Consider the following 23,100-nt stretch of genomic DNA (forward strand, 5'->3'; position numbering starts at 1 on the left):
TTCATATACTGGGTGTTCTATTTAAAAAGATATATCTTTGGTTGGCCACGCTCCGCTGAATTACTCAGTATGCGACAAAATAATTTTCAAAGATAGTATTTATCGATATGACTGCAAAAAAATTTAGCAGTTCGAAAAATTACTTCTTCTGATAGCTATGGACCTAGGGAGTCTTGTTGACTCACCCTGTATATACAGTGTGTCCAAGATAAGGATCCTAAGCATGGGAATCTCAGTACCTGTTGGAGATACAGCTTAGGTTAAATTAGGAAAAAGTTGTGTTCTTTAAAGCTTATTTACATGCCGTTTAGAAACTTGAAGAATTTTCATGGCCTGCTGAGATATTTGGGAAAAACGAGAATTTGACAATATCAATTTTATTTTTTTCTGACTTTATTTGAAAAGATATCAAAAAATGAATAACACTTTTTCATTGGCACTTTCAAGGTACTACACGATGGTATTTTTAGTTTTTATATCCGACGTTTTGTTTTCAAAAAATCATCATCAACTTTATTTTTTTAAATAGCCCGAAAAAAAAGTACACCCTGTATCTGATTCCATTTTTTATTACGAATTCAACGATGTAACACATGCCATTGTTTTCTTTTTAGTTTGAGGGAAAATTGCATTTTTTCTATTTTAAAAAAAATCTTCAAGTAGGCGTTGAAAACAAATGCTTTGACGTAAATACCTGTCACCGAGCCTGTCAAATATTATTTAATTACACGATAAAATAGTAATTGTCGTTGTTGTTAGCCTGTTTGTCGAGTTGTTGTTTTTAGAGTTATTGTTACTGTTGTCGTTATTATTGTTTATTGTTGAATAGATGATATTGTGTTATTATCGTCGAATATGCCGGGTGAGCATTATAGCCATGAAAAAAAGTTTGACATGCTAACGTGCTACATTTTGTGCCACAAAAATACTGTAAATACAGCAGCAATGTATCTTAATACATATCCAGAAAGAAAGCAGCCATGTAAGTCCATTTTCTTAGAGCTGGCTCGAAATTTAAAAGAATATGGTTCATTTAAAAAGCCTGTTTTATCTCGAAAAAAAGAATCTTCAGAAGAAGCCCAAAATAATGTTTTACAAGTAGTTGTTGAGAACCCTGAAATATCAACTAGGCAAATCGAAAATAATGTAATAAATCGTCTTTATTGGTGAATGTACAAAATAGGCGCAGTTTAGCCAAAGGCTAGGAGTAGCCAAACCCACAGCTCAATTTATTTTGCGTAAAAATAGATATCACCCCTATAAATTTAGGATTTGCCAAGGACTTAAACCAGGGGATTTCGAACGGCGCCGAAATTTTTGCGAATGGTATACACGCGCGTGTGAAGAAGATTATAATTTCCCTTCAAAAATAATATGGTCCGACGAAAGTATGGTCACTAATAATGGTATCTTCAACCGCCGCAATACGCATTACTGGGCTCAGCAAAATCCGCGTGTTAGGAAAATATCAAGACATCATGAACGTTTTGGGTTTAATATGTGGTGTGCAATTTTAGGAACTAAAATACTAGGTCCGTTTTTTTACTATAATTCTTTGACCGCCGAACGATACCATCATTTATTGCAAAACTATGTAGAAGACTGTTTAGATAATTTACCTCTGGCACAGGTCAATAACTGTTGGTTTCAACAAGACGGTGCTCCTGCACATAATTCTAGACAAGTTCGAGAGTATCTTTCGCAGCGATTTCCTGGAAGGTGGATTGGAACCTTTAGTGAAGTGTCTTGGCCAGCGCGATCCCCTGACTTAACTCCTCTGGACTTCTTCATATGGGGTTTTGTTAAAAACCGGGTTTACCAACATTCTTTTGAAACTGAACAGCAGTTACGAGAATGTGTAACTGTCGCATTTAACAGTATTACACCAGAGATGTTACGTGATGTTTTAAGTTCTACAGTTAGAAGATCATACTTATGTTTGGAAAATAACGGAAACCTGTTTGAACACCTCCTTTGAATTGAATAAAAAATGCGTTAATTTCTTCGTTGTTTTCATTACTTTAAAAAAATCATTATTAAATCAATATTAATGTATTTTTAATACTTTTTAAAAATAGAAAAAATGCAATTTTCCCTTAAACTAAAAAGAAAACAATGGCATGTGTTACATCGTTGAATTCGTAATAAAAAATGGAATCAGATACAGGGTGTACTTTTTTTTCGGGCTATTTAAAAAATAAAGTTGATGATGATTTTTTGAAAACGAAACGTCGGATATAAAAACTAAAAATACCATCGTGTAGTACCTTGAAAGTGCCAATGAAAAATTGTTATTCGTTTTTTGATATCTTTTCAAATAAAGTCAGAAAAAATAAAATTGATATTGTCAAATTCACATAGATCATTTTTTCTCATTGCCATAAATAGTATTGATATTAAACTTCATTTACACTGTCATCCTCAATGGTGTAGTTCGGAGTTTTGGAACAAAACAAAATTGCAAGACGAATCACTCATTTCTAATGACATTATGTCACCGACGACAGTTCGTTTTGAATATTTGCATACGGTTAATCAATTAAATCCGAGCCATAGGAATTTCATTTAGGTATTTCGAAATGGGAAAATCTTTAAAATTGATTAGCTTTAGATTTCCTCGGGAGTTTCTCATATTTTTTGTTTATTAATAGAGAACTAGAAAATCAAAAATGATTTTTTCAAAAAAGTTATCTATTTTGAAAGTATATCCTTTCCAGTTTGTAAGTACCTAATCATCTCCAAACATTTTTTTTGAAGTCTATCAAACGCAACTGATTGACTTTTTCGATTGTATAGGTCTATAATTTATTTTTCTGATTTCACTTTATGGTCATTTCTATAATTTCGTAAACTTCTCGTATTTTTGATACGTTCAAATCATCTGTTTTTAGGTCATCTTCAATCAAAATACAATTCGTGCTACGATGGCAGAGATAAGGCAGCATTTCTCAATCACATGAAATATATCTACAAAAAGCATATACACTTCTTCGTTATTTGAAAACTTCTTGTTGTTATTCCTTGAAAACGTTAACTGAATTAAATAACTGTCTTATTTGTATTTGACAATAAACTTGACATTTACTATTTGTATTTCATGGCTTATTTAACAAAAAGACATTTACTTATATTTCAGATCTCATGTTTTAACTTAAAAATTTCCTCTGATTTTCTTATACTTATTTCAAACAGAAATAACTGAAATATTTTCTAATCGAGATACAAATTTTCAAAAAACGTTTAGATATTATAAATGACTTGCTATACAAAAATACAAAAATTGTTGGTCCTTCCTTTTATATACATTTCCAATAAAAAAATTTATTTGGATTTCAATAACACCTAGAAATTAGGGCTCTTAAAAAAATATGATAGAATATTGGAGATGTGTTGAAACAAGTCAAGAAATACATATGTTGTGGTACATCATGAATATGTAATTATAATGACCATCAAAATTTATAAAAAAATATTCAAGACCGTATTAAAACAATATATTGATGATGGATTTCAACGAACAAAACGCACATTGAAAATTGGGTCCAATCAGATCTTGACAAATATTCTGCAACCGTGTTAGGAATCACACGTTAGTCCTTAGCTCGCACAAGTTTGTCAACTTCTGAGAGTTGTCGTTCGTATGGGGGCGACAGATGATTAACGGAAAAACAGATTTTAAAACAGATTTTCCATTTCATTTCCATTTCATTTCCATTTCATTTCCATTCAACCAACCTTCTGGGAAATACCGTTTCCAAGATAGCAATAACGGTATCAGTTGAAAAAACGACCTGTACGTATAGTCGATATCTCAGCACATCTACAGGCCGTTTCTTTTATCATGTGGTAACATTGCTATATTCTAAACCGTAACAGATACGAAGACGGTTAAATGGGAAAAAAAGTAACTGTCAATAGTCGAAGAAAATTTACGGGGATTCTCGCCCATTTCGAGTTATACGGGGAAAACAAAAAATGCTGTTTTTCTTTTTTTTTCGAATGTAATTGTTATTTCGGAGAATATCAAAAATGGAAATGGAAAAGAAAATTCGAAGTGTACTATGACGATGTAATAATAAATATTCGATAAAACGTTTAGTGTCAACATGGCCACCATCAACTTTTTTTTTTATACGGACCTGTCTTTTTTATTACAGATATTGATAAAGCAATAAATTCACAATCCAAGGGTATATAACATTTGATATTTTCATAGCATTTCATTTGAAATAACTACCATCATCAGTGACAAAAATTTTAAATTAGGGTCCTGTCGTTACTTCTTTTGTAAATTGTTTCGATTTCTTTAAAATTCGTACTTTTTCGTTTTAGAAATTTTTGTATTGCGTAATCCTTCTTTCAAGACTTATTTCTCCCTAATCGATTATAATTCGTAATATTTTTATAATTCTCAATCGTGGAAGTAACGAAAATATCAGTTTTTGGTCAAAATTTGATTGTTGTATAAATTGGTATGATCAAATAGCATCTCAATTCTTTTACCATCTTAAACGTGTAGGCTTTGCTTGGTTTCTATGGCAGGAAAAAATGAATGCGTTGTTGATATTTGTTGAGAACTGTTCAGACGTTTATGTACACATCAAATATGTATTCAAATGATGAAAGGACTGATATACTATTTAGTTATGCGAAATCAAATAGAAATCCTCTTTTGGCAAGGAATATGTATGTTGAACTATACCCGAATCTTCGTATTCCGAATATCCAAATGTTTAGACGATTAGAAAGAAATTTGAGGGACTACGGTGCATTTAACAAAAAGAAAACAAGAAAATGAGGATTTCTGTAAAATCCACTAGAACTATTTTGAAAAAGAATAAATATAAATGCTACAGGATACGCAAAGTTCATCATCTCAATGAAAGAGGAAACGGAAGGAGAGTACGATGTGTGAAGTGGTTAGGACGTAGTAGTAGGAAAGTTGGAAATATTTGTAAAAAATAATATGGACGGACGAACCAAAATTCACCAACAATGGTTGGTTCAACAGAAATATCCATTATAGGTGAAATAATACAAATGAACATTTACATAGGGAAATCGATTTCCAAAAAATGGAAATTGATTCGGAATAAATGTTTGGTTGGGAATTATGAGAACACCCTTGGCTCTTTCTTTTACGATGATCATTTGAATAGTGAAATGTATCTTCATTTTCTATTCAGTGAATTCGATTGCTACTTATATGAATTGCCACTGAATATCCGCCATGAAATACAATATTTTCAACAGAACGCCGCTCCTCCCCATTATGCAGCAATAGTAAGGGAACATTTAGATGCTATAATCCCAAGAAAATGGATTGGAAACAATGGAACAATTAACTGACCAGCTCGATCCCCAGATCTTACAGCTTTAGATTTTTTGGTCTGGGAATACATAAAGGATACAGTTTTTTCAACACCAAGTACAGATATCGAACATATCAAACAAAAAATAAGAGATGCATGTATTGGTATTACACCTATTATGCTAGAAAATTGTCTAGCCGACAACTTATGTGCATTCAACAAAGAGGTCGTCAATTTTAGCATTTAATGTAGATTGCCTAGGAGCTTTAATTTTCCCCATTGGTTTCATTTTTTCCAAAAGTTCATGATAAAATAAATTGTTTTTTTGTTTGATTGTTGTCACTGATGATGGTGGTTATTTCAAATGAAACGCTATAAAAATATCAAATGTGATATACCCTTGGATTATACATTTATCGCTTTGTCAATATCTGTAATAAAAAAACAGGTCCGTATTAAAAAAAAATACAATAATATTTTCGTTTTTAATTTTTTGATATTCTCCGAAATACCAATTCCATTCGAAAAAAAACATTTTTGATTTTCCCCGTATAACTCGAGAAGGGCGATAGTCCCTGTACATTTTCTTCGACCATTGTATTGTTCCCGATGATAGTTACATTTTTTCACATTCAACTGTCTTCGTATCTGCTACGATTTAAAATATACCTACCAATGTTACCACATGATAAAAGAAACGGCCTGTATATGGGATGTAGAGAATCCCGGTTTAGACCACAGTTACAATTAACATGAAGAAAAAGTCTGGAAGAATGGCAAAAATAAGGATGTCTCAGGAAAAATAGCAATTCTTGAATTTTCAAAAAAATTATTAGAATTTTAATTTAAAAATATTTGGGGTAGTACTCGTTGCGTTTTTCCTTAAGTGAGTGCTTCATTTGTAGGTACTATCAAACTTCAGTATCACCTCTCTATAAAACTTTTCAATAGTGAGAAGAAAGCATTCCCATTTCCGTCAAACAGAATCCACATAATACTACATTTTTTATGTTGACCAAAATCCGATTGGTGTGAGGTCCTTTTCTAAAATGCCTCCGGCATTTAAAGCCAATCCTTTGAACCCGTTAATCGGTTAAAACGTGCATAAATAAAAAACGCGCATGAGAACATCCGTCAAACCTGTAAAAACAATACTGAATGAGCGAACGTACCAAGAATCCAACGGTCTTCTGAAGAATCTGAAGGATAACACATTGGGCTGGTCGTTCTACGAGAACTTAAGAAGAGAAAGGCCACACTTTTACGGCAACTATCAACAACACGGCAGAGCACCGCTTTTCTCTGTTCCTCCAAGTCGATTCGCCATCTACGTAGGTCTTTAGTTTATCTGCAAGAAACAAAACACATATCAACCTGCTTCCAGCAGAAGTTGGTATCTAGGTCCTAGTCGGCTTTTGTTTGTCATAGCGGTGTGAGAAGGTGCGTTTACAGATTGTCTCTCCGAGCGCGATTAGAGATTTCGAATTTCAATCAATCACTGTATGTAACATTTTCGTGAATAATACTGAGTGAAGGTGTTTTCGTTGTTAATTTGTCTGTGAGAAGTTCAAGAGAATAATCATTGTGGTTTCATAATGATTTCATAGCTCATTAGAATTTAGAATTGGTACAGCGTTCAAGGATAACTTATGACGAAAATACACAAGGTAATATCTTTATTTAATCCTTTGAAAAAAATTGACATTCAACAAGATTTCATCTTGGTATTCACTACGTGAAATTAATTTTCTAAGAAGGTATTTTCATTTCATTTCCATAATTTTTTTATTTTGATCCCGTAGTCAGTGAATGAAAATATTTTTAGTCGTTTTTCACGTACCAAGTCGAATTTATTATTTTTGTATCAGTTCTGGATGATTCACTTCCGATAAATCAGTATCGAGAAGTAAATAACACATATTTGGTGTCTTGTAATAAATTCGGTTTCAAAGACCTATAAAATCGTATAATGGTTCAGTAAACGTCTAATTTTCATTCCCGAAATTCTTCTGTATGGAAAAAATTTTTAGTTTCAATTTCAATAAAAAAAAAGAAAAATGAGAAGTGAATGAAAATTTTGGGAAAATGAATGGATTACCTACAGCTATTTCTTTCGGACACAGATTAAATAAATAGTCTGTATTTACTTAATATTGCATATGCTTTCAAGGATATTTAAGAACATATTCCATTCTTTGGAACATTGCTTATTTCTTATTATATTAATTTAATGTGAATATCGATAAGACTAAATTTGTTGCCTTCACACCAACGATCATTAGTCAACCACATAATTTGTCTCTGAAACTACACTCTATAAACATGTCACAAAAATGTATGTGGGTGTTCTACTATTAAAAAAGTGTCACCGATTAAATATTTAGGGGTAGTCCTAGATCAACACATACGATGGTCTAATCATATCATGCATGTAAACAAACGCCTCAGAGAACTTATACACAGTTTTAATTCTCTAAGAGACATCCTCGCCAGAAAAAACCTCATGATGCTCTACGACTCCCTAGCCGAATCAATTCTGTCTTACTGCATCACAATATGGGGTGGAGCCTTCAACAACACACTGAACATTATACAAACAACACAAAACAAACTATTAAAAATAATCCTGAAAAAAATAAACGTTTTTCCACCGATAAGCTATATCAGGAAGCAAATATATTAAATGTTAAACTATTATACACTCACCAATGTTTGAAGGGAATGTTCATAAATCAAAAGAAATTCAACTAGAAAAATACTAAGATAAACAGGTCTATCACAAACATGGATGTTATTTATATCCAATACTTTAAAAAAACATTTACGTAAAGAACATTCTTTTTTTTCGGTACCAAATTTTTCAACGCCTCGCCAATCGACCTGAAACAAATTTCAAAAATGAAGAAACACAGTATTGAAAAAAAAATGTTATGAATTATTCTAAGAAATTTTATGACATACTGGATACAAAACCAACCTAAAAAATACGAAGTGTTGACATCCTCTCCCCTGTGTTGATCACATCTGGAAGTAACATATTCAATATCAGAAATCCAGTATATTTTGCTTGCTCATCATGTCAAACAATGAACATTTAACTCTAAATTTCTCTGGGCAATTTTACCCAGGCTAAGGCGGTCGATCTCGAAATTAATTCTAAAGAGCAATATGTTAGTAGAAGTAAAGAAACACTTTCAAACATATGATTCTTGTGACATTAATTAAGTTAAGATTTATCTCGCCCTTCGAAGATGCCATCTACGGGATCCACCGAAGACTAAATTCTTGAATATTAAAGATAAATGAGGCTCCTCAAGGCGGTCAATTACAAAGCCAAGTTTCGACAAGATTTGTCCTCTGTCTATCACTGCAGCTTCCAATGTAAAGCAACTAGATGTAATTGTGATCCAACATCTGACAGTGTTGTTTCTACTCACCAAGGTTTCATCAATGTTGTCATCAGTGTTTACAAATTGTGGGCATTGTTTGTATGAATACGAAAACTATTATGTTTCAAAGTCACCATAGAAAAATGAAATAAAAACACTTATACGACACATCTGATACTGGATGCTGATTCTCCGAAGTCATTTCAAGGAGTTTGTATTCCGGAAACATTCTAGAACCTCTTGAGTCTTCGAGACCAATATTTTGATTGAAAAGGTGAAACAAATCGTCGTTGTGATGGTTTTCACACAGAATCATTAGTCTTTCCAGTTCATCGGAAAAGCTAACTCACTACTCTTTACTGCAAATGATAGATCTACCTGTCAAACAATTTGGATTCAGGATGACTCAGACTCCTGCTATAGGATTTGCGTTCAAAAAAATATATTTTCTCGAAACCAACTCAAACTACCAAAATAACCAAGAAGAGCATTTGAATCTTCTTGGTTATTTTAAAAAACCTTTCGATCTGATTTGGCCTGTTTCATAAAATGATCTGCTATTAATTACCTCAGGATCTGGTCAAGTGGATCGAGTCTTTTCTAAAAGGTAGAGCATTTCACATCAAAGTAGAATACTTTTTTTCACACACAAGAAATATTCTAATATCCTCAGTACTGTTTCTTATGTTGCAGTGATTTCTTCTTCATTATAGTCCAGACATTTCCTACAAGTTTGGGTTCGTTCATTAGCAAAATGCAGTAAATATACTCGAGTGATTGTACAGAATCCCAAGAAATTTCCTTTGGGAGAAGAGAATTATATCCAGAGATAATGTGCAGATATTATATATACTGCTGTAATATCTATATCTATATATATATATATATATATATATATATATATATATATATATATATATATATACTGCTGTAGTCGTACTGCCATAGGCGTACTGCATTCATATTATTTACTCTCAACGAATTGAATAAATGAATTTATACGACGAAATTACAATTTTTATTTTTGAAAAATATCATTCATAACAAACAAAATAACAAATCTACTTAAAATATGTCCAGTAGTAACCAAGACATTCTCCAACAAATAGGTATTTAGTTGAAGGGGATTGAAAAAACATTGTTTTTTTGAAGGTGGTATAAATAGATATTCCTCTGAATTATACTGTCAACAGACACATCGCACCCATCAATAAGACCGACTTGACTTTTTAGCGGGGTTATTCGTGATATTCTTCAGTTTACTTCGAGAGCGCGTTGAATAAATAGCTATACAACATGGAAGCTAGGGAATCGTGAAGCGTCCGAAATTCATGTATATAATTCTTTAAGAACACAATATTCGTCCGAAATAAAAAGTAAGGAGGAAGTAGTGTAAAAATGCGCGAGTATGACCGGTGTCAATAGATCGACAATTTTTAGAATTCCCAAGGAACTCAAGGAAAACAACAACTTTTTCGAATCGAAAGTATCCACTGGTAGAAAGTGTTTCGGTATCGATGAAGAAGTGAAGAATTCTATTAGGAGAACAGTACACTCTTTTTACATAAAAAACGAAATACCTGCATGTTAATAGAACAATCAGATATTGTAGAATGGAGAAGAAACTATTCAAGAGAAATAAAGAAAGCCAGAGCACTAGGTAAATCTATTTTTTATTTGGATGAAACATGGGTCAATGAGGATCATACCGTCTCGAAGGTTTGGCAAGATCAGAACATCAAAAGTGGAAGACAAGCCTTTATGGAAGGTTGGTGTACTGGTTTGAAAATTCCAGTTGGAATGGATGCCACAGTATTCGAAGAATGGTTTCAAAACATACTTGTAAAACTTCCGCAGGGATCCGTAATAGTAATGGATAACGCAAGTAACCACAGTAGACGAGTCGAGAAGCTGCCGACGTCGTGTTGGAAGAAAGCAGATATTACTGAGTGGTTACAAATGAATGCTATTCCTTTTAAAACGATCATAAGTCAAAATTCGTCAGGTATGTCGGTTTTTCTGTTGCCGCTTTATCACTGTGAATTGAATCCAATAGATTTGGTTTGGGCTCAAGTTAAATGATTCATCGCAAGGAATAATAAGACCTTCAAGTTGTGTGAAGTAAAGAAATACCTATACAGTGCTCTGGAAACAGTCGACCAAAAAGCTTGGGAAAAATGTATCCACAAAACAATCAGAATCGAAGCAGAGATGTGGGATCTGGATGATCGCATAGACTCATTATCAGAAAAAAATATTCCAGTTGTCATCAATCCTAATGAAACTGATTCATTCAGTGAAGAATCACTCAACAAATCCCTGTAGACTTTTTTCAGATTAAAATTATCGCAATGTCTTATTCGAAGTGAGTATTCCCATTAAATCTATAAAATTGTTTCTGAATCAACTATAAAATCCAATAAGGAATATGAATCTTCATTTCCAAACCAACAAGAATATATAAAGTGTATCTCTCAGTGCAGCCACACTTTTCTACTTCCTGAAAATGTCAAAGTTTAAGCCGAAACGTCGAACAAGGCAAAATCTTGAAAGCGGTTCAACTTGAAATCAGATGTTCAAATTTCTAACCGCGGAAATCTATTTGTATACTTATCTGGTGACGTTTCGAATATTTTATTCATCTTCATTATCATACCGACGATCAATTTGATATTATCAGTGTCAATGATAATAATATCAAATTTATTTACATCAAAAGACGAATCATAACTACAAATTATAATGTTATGATTTGAATAGGTTGGATAAAGAAAATGGATAGAGTCTTTGAAACGTCACCAGATGATACATATTTCTTTTGAAATGCAAAGCTTTTTAAATTCAAGTTAATGATAAATTTGATTTTTTCCAAAAAGCTAATTTATCAAATGCAGTAACTTTTTGCCCTTTCTACATTTGTATTTATTTGTAAATTTAATTTTCTGCTTATTTTATAGATATGTAGAAGGTAACAATTCTAAATAATAAAAAACTATTTCAAATATAAATTGTCCTTCCCAAAATGGAATATTTAAACAAAATTAGTTTTCACCATATTTTAATTATCTTCTCATCATACAGAATATATCAATGGAAAATTTATATTAATACCCCCAGTCTGACGCCTATTAATATTATCTTAAACGTAATATCAGAAAAAACATCGAGCGCTTCTTTTGGCGGTATTTTCACATTCTTTGTCGGTGTTTTCGCGTTCTTTATCGCATATCCCTATTTTAATGTCTCGTTATCGGCGTCCTCAAGGGATATAGAGGGTAGACATATCTCAATGATTTTGTGGGTGAATTGCAGTGCTATTTGCTTGAGACAACTATGTTGATTTCTTTGATGTAGCGACATGTTTGCATTCTTGAAATTCTTTTACTCTCAGACAATACTGAACGAACTTTTATAAGCAAGTTGTTGAGCCTCATATTGAAGCTTATCTTGCCTTGCATATGACATTCAATATCATAAATATAGTTTAAAAAACTAAAAAAAACACGCTTTTAAAGAACATCGAACTAAAAAGTTAAAAATATTTTTTTTTAAATAAGCTTAAAACAATAACGAACAAATAATACTATTATCACTGTGAAAAAAGCGAGGGACGCTTGATGTACAAAAAATATGGCACAAAGCGCCCACGCTTTTTTCATAATAATATTAGTATCTTTCGTTCGTTAATGTTTTAGGCTTTTATAAAAGAAAATATTTTTAACTTTTTAGTTCCGGAGAGGAAGTCTGAAAATCAACTACCAAGCCCAAGGCCGTAGGCGAGTAAAGGAGGGTTACAAATAAGGCTGCAGGCGCGCGTATTAATAAAAAAATCATTTTTTCACATGAAGAAATACATCTAAAGTGAGTTCGAATTATATCAAAAGGATTATGTACAGCGCCATCTGACCGCGAATAGATCAAGCAATAATGCCGATAATTCTGTCAAAAATACATATCCCGATATGAGATGAAAAGGAGGGTTACAAACATACATATATACAGGGGAAGCTAATATAAAGCGTGTTAGAAAAACCAGGCTAAACCTTGAAAATGAAGTAACGTTATAGATACTGATGTTGAAACTTACCATCAGGTAAATGTTTCAAGTATCTGGGAGTAATCGACGAATTTCAACATACTTGTTCTGAAGGGAATACGAAATGAGATTCTCAGAATTGTGACGAATGCTCCGTGGTTCGTATACAGGATGTTCGAATAGGGGACTATTCGAAACTGCCGTCCATTGAGCAGTTCATGAACAATCGAAAATTACAAAACTTATGTGATGGTTGGGGTTGCCTTATATTATATTTTAGATAACCCTCTCGTATTAAAAGGCCCCGTCACTTACAGATTTGCGGTTTCCGCCTCAGAGGTAATTTTGTTTAACTCGTATCCTCTGGGAGGCTACAAATTAACATAATTTACGAAATCATATCAGATATAGATATTTGAAATAAAATGACGTCATGAAGCTTTCGAATCATAATATCGCCAATTGACATAATTACGTAGTATACGTAAAATATTTTCATAATTTACGGCAGTATATAATACATTACCATTCAATTAAGGAGAAATATAACGGAACCATAATCTCATTACATCATCAATTCTTCAAATCATTTCTGAGATGAATAGTAGAGAAATAAGATTGAAAAGATAAGTCATTACCTGACATTTTTTTTATGTACGCATTCTACAGGGTCTTTCATTGAGAGCTTTTTTCTATCTTTAAATTAAAATAAAACAAAGCGTGTGTGAGATATTATCGAAATTTTTCAGTCGTTCGCCAGGGCTTCACTGAGTGGAGCGCATCCGAAACGTCCAATTTTCCATGACTCTGGCGCATAAATCAGGCTGAATTTGATCGATGGCATGGGTTATGTTGGCTTCGGAGATCGCTGTGGTCTGAGGCTTATTCACATGCACCTGCGACTCCCACAAAATCCCACACATCCCACAAAAAAAGTCTAAAGGAATCAAATCGAACGATCTCAGTGGCCAGTCCACAGCTTCTCCACGTGAGACGACCACGTGGAGAAGATGCTCATGCAGAACATCCAATGTGGCATGAGCTGTGTGATACGTAGCACCGTCTTATTGAAACCACATGTCATTGGTGTCCAGATCATCCAGATCTGGACCTATAGTGCTCGCCATTAACAGTGATGGCCTGGCTGATGTCGTTCTCGAAAAAATATGGACCGATGATGCCGTCAGCCCAAAGTCCACACCAAACAGTGACTTTTTTGGGATGCATTAGACGCTATTGGATCACATGTGGATTGGTATCGACCAATTTTGTTTGTTCACGTACCCATTTATCCGGAACTGGACCTTATCATTGAAGATGCTTTTTCGATGAAAATTAGGGTCAGTTGTCAACTGCTCCAGTGCCATTCAGCAAGCACACGTCGTTGTCTATGGTCGTTTACTCTCAGTTCCTGGGTCAGTTGAATTTTGTACGGGTTCAGACCCAAGTCACGACGCAAAATTCGCCAAGTTGTGGTCTGCGAAAGACCGAGTTCTTGTGAGCGACACGATGTCGACTGCCTCGGATTCTCCTGCACACTCTCACAGACAGCGGCGATGTTTTCGGCGTATCTTGCGTTTCGTCGACGTACGGGTGTTGGCTGAACCAGTGAATTCAAATTTATCCACCACATTGCGAATAATCCTCTCGGCAGGACGATTATGGCGACCGTAAAATGGGCGAAGCGAACGGTACGTTGCCCGAACAGAACACCCATTTTGATGAAACAATTTCATTATTTGCACGTGTTGTTGAATGCTATATCCGTCCATGGTGATTTGGCAAAACAGACTGAATGAAAGACAACTAATTTGACGGATGTAGCTTCAATAAGATGGCCGGTATCCATTGTCAAAGTCCGGAAGTTCCTGTTGGAAGACCCATATTATGACATGATTTTCCTGTCGTTTCAAAATCTTCAGTATAACATTTCTTAACGTGAATTTTTCTCTGGTGCTGCCGTTTCATTCACATTTTGAATCGACATTGTTCCGTCTTTACCTTTATTTTTGAATTCCAGTTTCCAGTTTCCAGTTTATTATTATTATTATTTTTCTCACCCTGGTGGATTCGATTTTCAATATTCAGATCGCGGTATTACTGGCTTGCCTCCATTTACCTCCAGACAGATTTTAGGCTTCGAAACATTAATAAAAAAAATTATTAAATACAAGGTACTGATAAACAATAATTTTTCTTACTGGAAAATATATTGAATTCATACAGTATTTGTCAGAGTGAACTAGAAGTTTGCCATTTCTACATCTGTATAAACTGTTGCATTACCATTTCTTTTCGGACTGTAGAAGATGAAAAAAGGTGAAAAAAGGTCAACTCTGGTTTTCTCCACAAAAGTGACTTTTGTTTAACATTTTTCTGATTAATGTGCATATACTCATCATATCTTAACAAGTCAAAAAAACTATACAATTCACATGGGTATATTGTACACAAAGTGTCACCATCAAGATATTAAATAATTTGAATATGAGAAAGCGAATTGCGGGATGTATGTCACGTTTGTTGACAATATTTTTAATAGGAAAATAGTATAAACATTCCAATGAGCTTTTACACAGGTGCAGACATATTCATTATAGTCAGAAAGCAAAGGACAATAGAAATGTAGGAGTTCGTCAATTCCAAATCTCACCCTATGGGCTCGGCCCATATAAAAAAGATATAAAAGTAAGAAATGTTTTGAGTGGTCGACGATATTCTGCTATCAAAAAATGGATCAAAGAGTTTGATAAATTTTGGCGTAAAACACGGAATTAAATGCTCAAAAACACTTGAAATGTTGACAGTGGCATACGGTGATTGTACTCTAAGTCAGAAAAATGTTTAGAAGTGGTACAAGTTCTTCACAGAAAGTCGAGAAAATATGAATGACGACGCTGCCCTGGTCGCCCCAGCACATCAATAACCGATGAAAATGTTGAGAAAATGACGAAAATTGTTATGGAGAATCGTCGAATCACTATTAGAGAAGTTGCTGAGGATGTCAGCATATTGGTTTGGGCATGAAGTGTGTTCGTTCCAAAATTGCTTAATCTTGACCAAAATAACCGTCGCAGTCGAATCGGTCCGGAATTGTTGAATGACGTCAACGACGATCCAGATTTGCTTAAGAGGATCATAACTGGTGATGAATCATGGGTATATGGTTATGACCTCAAAGCCAAAGTCCAATCGTCCCAATGGAAGAGCCCAGGAGAGCCAAGACCAAAACAAGCACGCCAAATTCGATCAGATGTTGAAGTTCTGCTCACTGTTTTTATCGATTACCGTGGCGTAGTGATCAGGACTTCATGCCACATGGTCGTACGGTCAATAAGGGGTATTATCTTGAAGTTAAGTGTCGTTTGCGAGAAGCAATACAAAGAAAACTCCGGTACTATGGAAGAACAATTCATGGCATCACGATAATGCACCTGCTCACTCGTCATTGCTTGTTCGTAATTTCTTCGCCAAAAACAACACAGTAATCATGCCTCAGCCACCGTATTCACCAGTATTACCCCCCTGAGACTTTTTTCTCGTTTCCAAGATTGGGGGGACGCATGACAGGACGGCGATTTGCGACAGTTGAAAAGATAAGAACCGAATCGTTGGAAGAGCTCAAGGACATACCAAAAAATGCTTGAAGGATTGGAAAAAACGATGGCCCAAGTGTATTTCATCTGAGGAAGACTATTTTGAAGGGGAAAAATAGAAATTGATGGATTAATCAATCTTTTTTGAGAAAAATGAAAATTCACCTTATTTTTTGAATAGACCTCGTAAATGATTTGTTGTCGGCTGACGGTGTTGTATTCGAAAATGATGTCTTCCAGCGTTTACATAGTGGATTAATACATGTTCTGTAGAAGGATATGCAGGTGTCAGTACTATTCAAATCGGATAAACGTTTCTTTCGTAGCCCCTGATTCAAGTTTACTATGTGTAATTCTAAAAACTATTATTGAAAAATATACCCAGATATGTTGTATTAGTTGTATTCAGGATATACATTTCTGAATGAAGATATGTTCTTAGCAGATGATGTCAAAACATCATAATTTTTTCATTTCAGATTGATAACATTGTTTTCATTCGAAATAGTTAATTGTTAAACCGGAAGTTTATTTTTAATACAAATTCCAAAATAATAAATGAAAAACATAATATTCCGATTACTAAAGTAGGTTTGGTGTTTTTTACAGTGAAAAATTGAGAAAGTGGATGAAACGATGATAGGTCCTTGCTGAAAAGTGTTTCAGAAGTTGAAAAACGGCCACACAAACAACTTTTAGCAACATTAATATGTTATTATTTTGATTTATATTATATTAACGATATCGTTAAACATTTATTCGTGAAACAGAGTTAATGTTTATCTATTCACCGTACAGAATTTTTCTTTTCAGTCTACAAAAAATGACATATACTCATTGAATAAATACTAATGACTAGAATACTATGTTTGATGAAGAAGAATACTCATGTGTTTATGTATAAATCTCACATATGCGTAATTTTTGATGGACCCCAATTAACATGAAATATATCAATAAAATAGTTATAAAATTGAGTAAAGCAGCAAATAATATCTATTAAAGAATCTGTTCTCTTAAAGTGTGTTTTCTGTTAATCAGTTGTTGCCCTCCTACGACCTCAAAGGTCAAAACTTTCCAAGCCAAGGATTAACGAAATTTAACGTGCGACTTTTAGCACTTGTCTTGTCATCTGATACCAATGTCTAATTTTCTTCCCTTACCTTAAGAACTTGACGTGGGTACGGGAATATATACTGTCATAACTAATGCAGATTTTTTTTTCATTATTGCCTTTTAATTCCTGTTTAATGAAATTGCATTATATGTCTAGAATGCTAATATCATTGCGAGAGATGTCAATAACTTCTATCAGGTTTTTTATTTTCAGTTTAAGATATCAATGAAATCTCCGAGATTTTGCAAGAATGATGCACATCCTAGATAGTGCAAGTTGAAATAAACTCAGAAGTAAATAGTAATTATATATTTGTGATGCACTGCTTGGAACCTTTGGTGTAGTAATGAATATTACTGGAGTTTAATCCCAACAGCAAATTGTTATTTTTAACACCTCGACACGAGTTTTTTCAATCACTAAGTGATCATCTTCAAAGGGGAGGTTTATCTCATTTTATCTTACCGGAAACTATAATAATAATATAATATAATAATATATTTATTTCAAATAGGCATCCTAATATACAAAAACATTTTAAAATTGGATAGACAAAGTCACAGTCCAACTTCATAGCACTAAAATATGTATGCTCGGAATTATCCAAGCATTCAATAAATAGAAAAATGTAATTTAAATGTAAATTACAAATACTATGTATATATGTTATTATAATATCAATGTTAATGTGTGTGTTGTATCTTCAAATGACTAGTAAGTCCTTTTTTTAATAATAGATTCACTTTGTTTTATCTCAAGCGGGAGGTTATTGTAGTCCAATAGTCCTTTATGGAATAAGGAGTTCATCGTGGATCGTGTAAAGTTCAAACGTGGTACATATAAATTAGAATTCCCCAGTGCGGTAATTATGAATTTGTTAATGGAAAACAATAAATTGGTCAAAATATGAGGGTGCATTACCGGATAATATTTTGAAGATGAATACCATGGTAAGATAAAACAGACGGTCTTTCACAGAAATCCAATCCAGAACTTCCAACATTGTTGTAGTTGGCGTATATATATATTACATCTTGAAATTAGGCGCATGCCTCTATTCTGTAGTTTTTGCAATGTAGACAAACAATTGGCATCAAGTTGTGATAGTAAAGTAGAGCAGTAATCGAAATGTGGTTGGATGATTGATTTGAAAACTGTAATGGAAGTCTGAAACGGTAAGCAAATGTTTACACGGCCAAAGAAAAATACGTTTTTGGCAATTTTATTGCGGGTATAATTGAAATGTTTTTTTTATATTAAGTGTTTGAAACACGATGAACCCCAAATATTCGAATTCTTCGACAATTTGAATTTTTTTATTTTAAATATTTATACTTATAGATGTTTTGTCAATTGAATTATGTTCATGTTTTGTTGTCATTATCATTGCTTTCGTTTTATTGACATTGAGCTTGAGTTTATTAATGTTGACGGATACAGATATTCTGATCATAATATCATTATGATTACTCGCTTAAAGATTTTACTCTATATGCTATTTCAGTGTCTCTTTTGATCTCCGCCTTGAGACGGTCGAATGTATGAAAATAGTAATTTCGTTTTCTTTTTTATATCTGAGTCGATATTTTGCTTTGGTTCAAATTGTCCTGATTATTCTACCATCAAACCAAAATGGATATTCGTTCATGGATTTCTTGAAAAATTTTGGTACGTAACAAATATATTGTAAAAACACCTGAGACACACAAGGGAAAACTTCATAAAGATGCCGTCTGAGGAAAGAATTCAAGAACTGCTTTAACAGGGCAGATATCAACGCAGAACAATTACAGATATCATTAGAGAACACATGATCGATAGCTGAAGGCAACGAAAGAAAAGAACAGATACATGGAGAAGTAGCAAGCCAAAATCTTTCTTCCCCAAAAAAGATAGATAACTCTTGTCATGTTTCATTCGAATGTGAGGCACTGCATAATAGGTGGCAAGCAATTTCGGTATTTAACCCAAAAGAATTTTACAATATTACAGGAACCTGCAGATGGAGGGAGAAATATACCAAGCTCAGGGGGATGTGAAATTTTCTGAAGAACTGATAGAAGTGGACTAGTTTTGACAATCTCAAACAGCAAGAAACCTCATTAATGTTATTTATATGTCTACTCTGCACGTGCACGTGATCTCTCAGACAAGGCTGCTTGCACAGAGACGTACTAAGGAACGACCCAATTTTTTTTCTCAATAATAAGCGGCTGGGTATAGGAAAGTTTAACTAATGGAGAAAACGAAAACAATTTTGTGTATTTAACATCAAATGAACTACAAAAAAATGGGGCCATTTTATTTCAGCAGGACAAACGGGTAAACACTTAAAATGACGTTTTGGTGTATAAGTAAAAAAAATAATAATAAAATAATAAATCCTTTTGTTATTTTATGCCGATTACTCAGATGCTGAAGAACTGTTACTAGAAGAATCATCAATGAGATTAATTATCAACGGACTTCTGTCAACTGAATCCATTAGATGGTTCAATCATAACATTTTCATTTCTACTTTATCTTTCACATGATCAACGCAATTATTCCATTTTTCAGCGAAAATAGACGAAACAGCTATTTTTGAGATCACAAAATTTCAAAGTAGTATTTTTTGGCAACAGTTTTTTTATGTCCGCCCAAATAAGCTTACCACTTCGCAGTGGTAAGTGGGGGAGGTAAAACTATTATATTATGTGCTTTAGCAATTTCGTAAACAATGTATTTATTATATTTGGTTATATGTTCATTCACTATCCTTAAAAGTTCTTCTTTTACTGTGTTATCCTCGAATGGTATACTTTTCAAATGCATCCAGTCTTGAATTACAACTTTTTTATGGCTGTGGTTGGATTTTTTTTAGCTTTTCTGGAATGGTATGGAGCTTTGTCTGAAATAGTTACACATTTTTTTCCTACCAATTCTCAAAAGATATGCCATGCATTTCCTCATGATAGTCGCCCGTTTTCTTCAACTTGGAGGCCCGGAAGGTGACATACAATGTGACATACTATCAACCACCTTTTTTTTTCCCGAAAAGGGATATATTTTGTTTAAGTTGAAACAGGAGAAGCGTTTCTTTTCATACAGATAACATCGCATAATAATAACGAGTTATTTTGTTCACAAACGCGATTCCTTGAGAATATAATAAGGTGATTCTTACCTGAAGGGTAGCCAGTTGAGAGGCCATCTGAAAAGGCTTGTCTTGAACAAGTTATTGCTTCATCAACCAAACTTTTGGACTAAGTGTGACCCGCGTTTACCCACGTTTCATCCAGGTAATAGAATGTTCTAATCTCTCTTGTGTAGGCTCTTATCTTCATTAAATATTGTCGTCTCCAAAATAACATTTCGGGTTTCTCGAGCAACAAACTATTTCTCCCTCTTTTTTTGAATTTGAAACTTATTTTATTCAATAATTTGTGGAATGTGGACCTTTTGAAATTTGGTAGATTCGTATCATCGAACCTAAGATGAAAAACAGAGGTTGCATCTTTTGGTGCAACCAACTGATCTTCAGCCTTTCCGGTTTCAGTAAAGGTTCACATTTATTTATTGTATCATTATGGGAATAAATGTGGACCTTTTGAAATTTGGTAGATTCGTATCATCGAACCTAAGATGAAAAACAGAGGTTGCATCTTTTGGTGCAACCAACTGATCTTCAGCCTTTCCGGTTTCAGTAAAGGTTCACATTTATTTATTGTATCATTATGGGAATAAAGACCTATTATTATTATTATCATTATCTATTGTTGGCATTTGATTTCCTTCTAATAGCGTTAAAATCAAAATTGTCTACTTTATCAATAATTTTCTTTTGTGAAGGATATAGTTTTGGAACCGAAAAAGAATGCTTTTGTTTGAATTCTCTCATAACTCCATATACACTTGAAGGAGACACTCCAGTAATGTTTCCTACTTTCTCACGATTTGATTAAGGTGCAGCTTTTTTGTTTTTTTAGGTGGAGTTTAGGGTTAAATTAGGTTAGGTCCAAAGTGAGTGAGTTTATTCGACCCAAGGGTTCATTGTGGCTCACACCTATTCATACTCGACCAAATAAAGCCAGCTTCTTAACGAAGCCGATTAGTTTGTATGGTGAGTGGTCTTTCAGATCAGATGGTAGGAGTACGGCTCTGCTGAACTCTAAAAACCTTATTCGGTCCCCAGCGGGGCAGGCAAAAAGTATGTGCTGTGTTGTTTCATCATTTTCCAAACAGAGGCGGCGACACACACTGTCTTCCGAGAGTCCGAGTCTCTGCATTTGATGATTCAAATGACAGCGACCTGTAAAAAGGGCTGTTAGACATCGTAGTTCATCCCTACTGTAGTCCAACAACTGTTTTGTATCACGCTTTGAAGGGTGAATAAACGCCTTGAAGTGAGCCAATCCTGGAATACTCTGCCAGAAGTCCATAAATCTTCTTGCTATCCAGGTGTTCAATCTTCGTTTGGCAAAGCCAAATGGCAGGTTCTGGTCCGGTGAAGCCGCTTGCAGCACCCTCCTTTGCAGAGGAGTCAGCAGCCTCATTGCCTTCCAGGCCAGGATAGCCAGGAATCCAGGCCAGAGACAACCTTTTGAGTCTTCTTATCGAGGAGAGTTGTTTTTGGCAATATGCTACCAATTTAGACGTTGCTCGGTAGGAGCCAAAAGCTTCCAACGCCGCTTGACTGTCCGAGAATATTTCAATCTCTCCGCACACAATTCAATAGCGTAAATTTCCGCTTGAAATACAGTGGCATAGGTTCTTAGGCACGTTGATATCTCTGTGCTGGGTCTGCGACTGAAAAGACCTGCACCATAACCGGAAGGTGTTTTTGATCCATCTGTGAACCAACAACTATCTGCACTTAATATATATTTCCTTCTTCCGGAGAATTCAGTCCTCATTATTCGGTTACAGTACTTTATAAGGCAGTTCGAAGTTGACAGTTGGAGGCATAAAGTCGAAGGGCATTTCCAGAATGCTGTGACTTCCAGTGTCAACCAACAGTCTGTTGCACTCTGCGTGCAGAGACATACATTGGCAGTTTCTTCAGTCATATCGGTACTTGATCTTTTAAAAATCTTAAGCTTCAAAATACCGTATATGTACACCCCTTAGGCGTTGAAACGTAACTGACCATGCACTTCGACACTGTAGCGATATACCTGAAATAATGAGTTCCGCCAGCCGATTGCAGTTAAATCTGATTGGTCAGGGTAAGGAGGCTTGTTTGTTTCACCCAACAGATGTGCGTGGTGGTCATGCTTTGATCATATATCTATCGTTGTTTGGGTTGCTTTGTTTGTTGGATGGATATAGTTTAGATATTTGTATGGGAAGCGTTCGACTGTATGTCAGAAGTAAATCGCGAACTGAGTAGAGAATTTTTGTAGAACCTCATGTCCTTAAAAAGGACTTTTTGAGATAATTTTCTCAACAAACATGCTATACTCACATTTATATTACATGATGTTAATAATCAACTTCTAGTGTTAACTTTAATCATCGAAAGAGATAATTGCCTTTCCAAGATTGCATTCACAGATTTGTTATAAAATTAATCTCTGGAATATACTTGTACGCTGTAATACCCAGTAGAGTGAATAATTGCTAAATATGATGTACGGTATCATTAAACTTCCAGGTAAAATAATAAGCC

The 23,100-nt window shown here is 34.2% G+C and overlaps 1 protein-coding gene across 1 annotated transcript in view; it reads left to right on the forward strand.

Moving 5' to 3' along the window:
* Positions 1–6,654: 6,654 nt before the first annotated feature.
* LOC111511011 (uncharacterized) overlaps positions 6,655–23,100 on the forward strand; it is a 134,602-nt gene continuing 118,156 nt past the window's right edge. Inside the window, exon 1 of the mRNA XM_074177146.1 lies at positions 6,655–6,979. Within this exon, the coding sequence (XP_074033247.1) occupies positions 6,962–6,979 (18 nt within the window). The 5' untranslated portion in view covers positions 6,655–6,961. The remainder of the gene's footprint in view (positions 6,980–23,100) is intronic.

Source organism: Leptinotarsa decemlineata, unplaced genomic scaffold, assembly GCF_025532065.1.
Source record: "Leptinotarsa decemlineata unplaced genomic scaffold, Ldec_3_MD MMD2_tig00002159_RagTag_RagTag, whole genome shotgun sequence".
Lineage (NCBI taxonomy): Eukaryota > Metazoa > Arthropoda > Insecta > Coleoptera > Chrysomelidae > Leptinotarsa > Leptinotarsa decemlineata.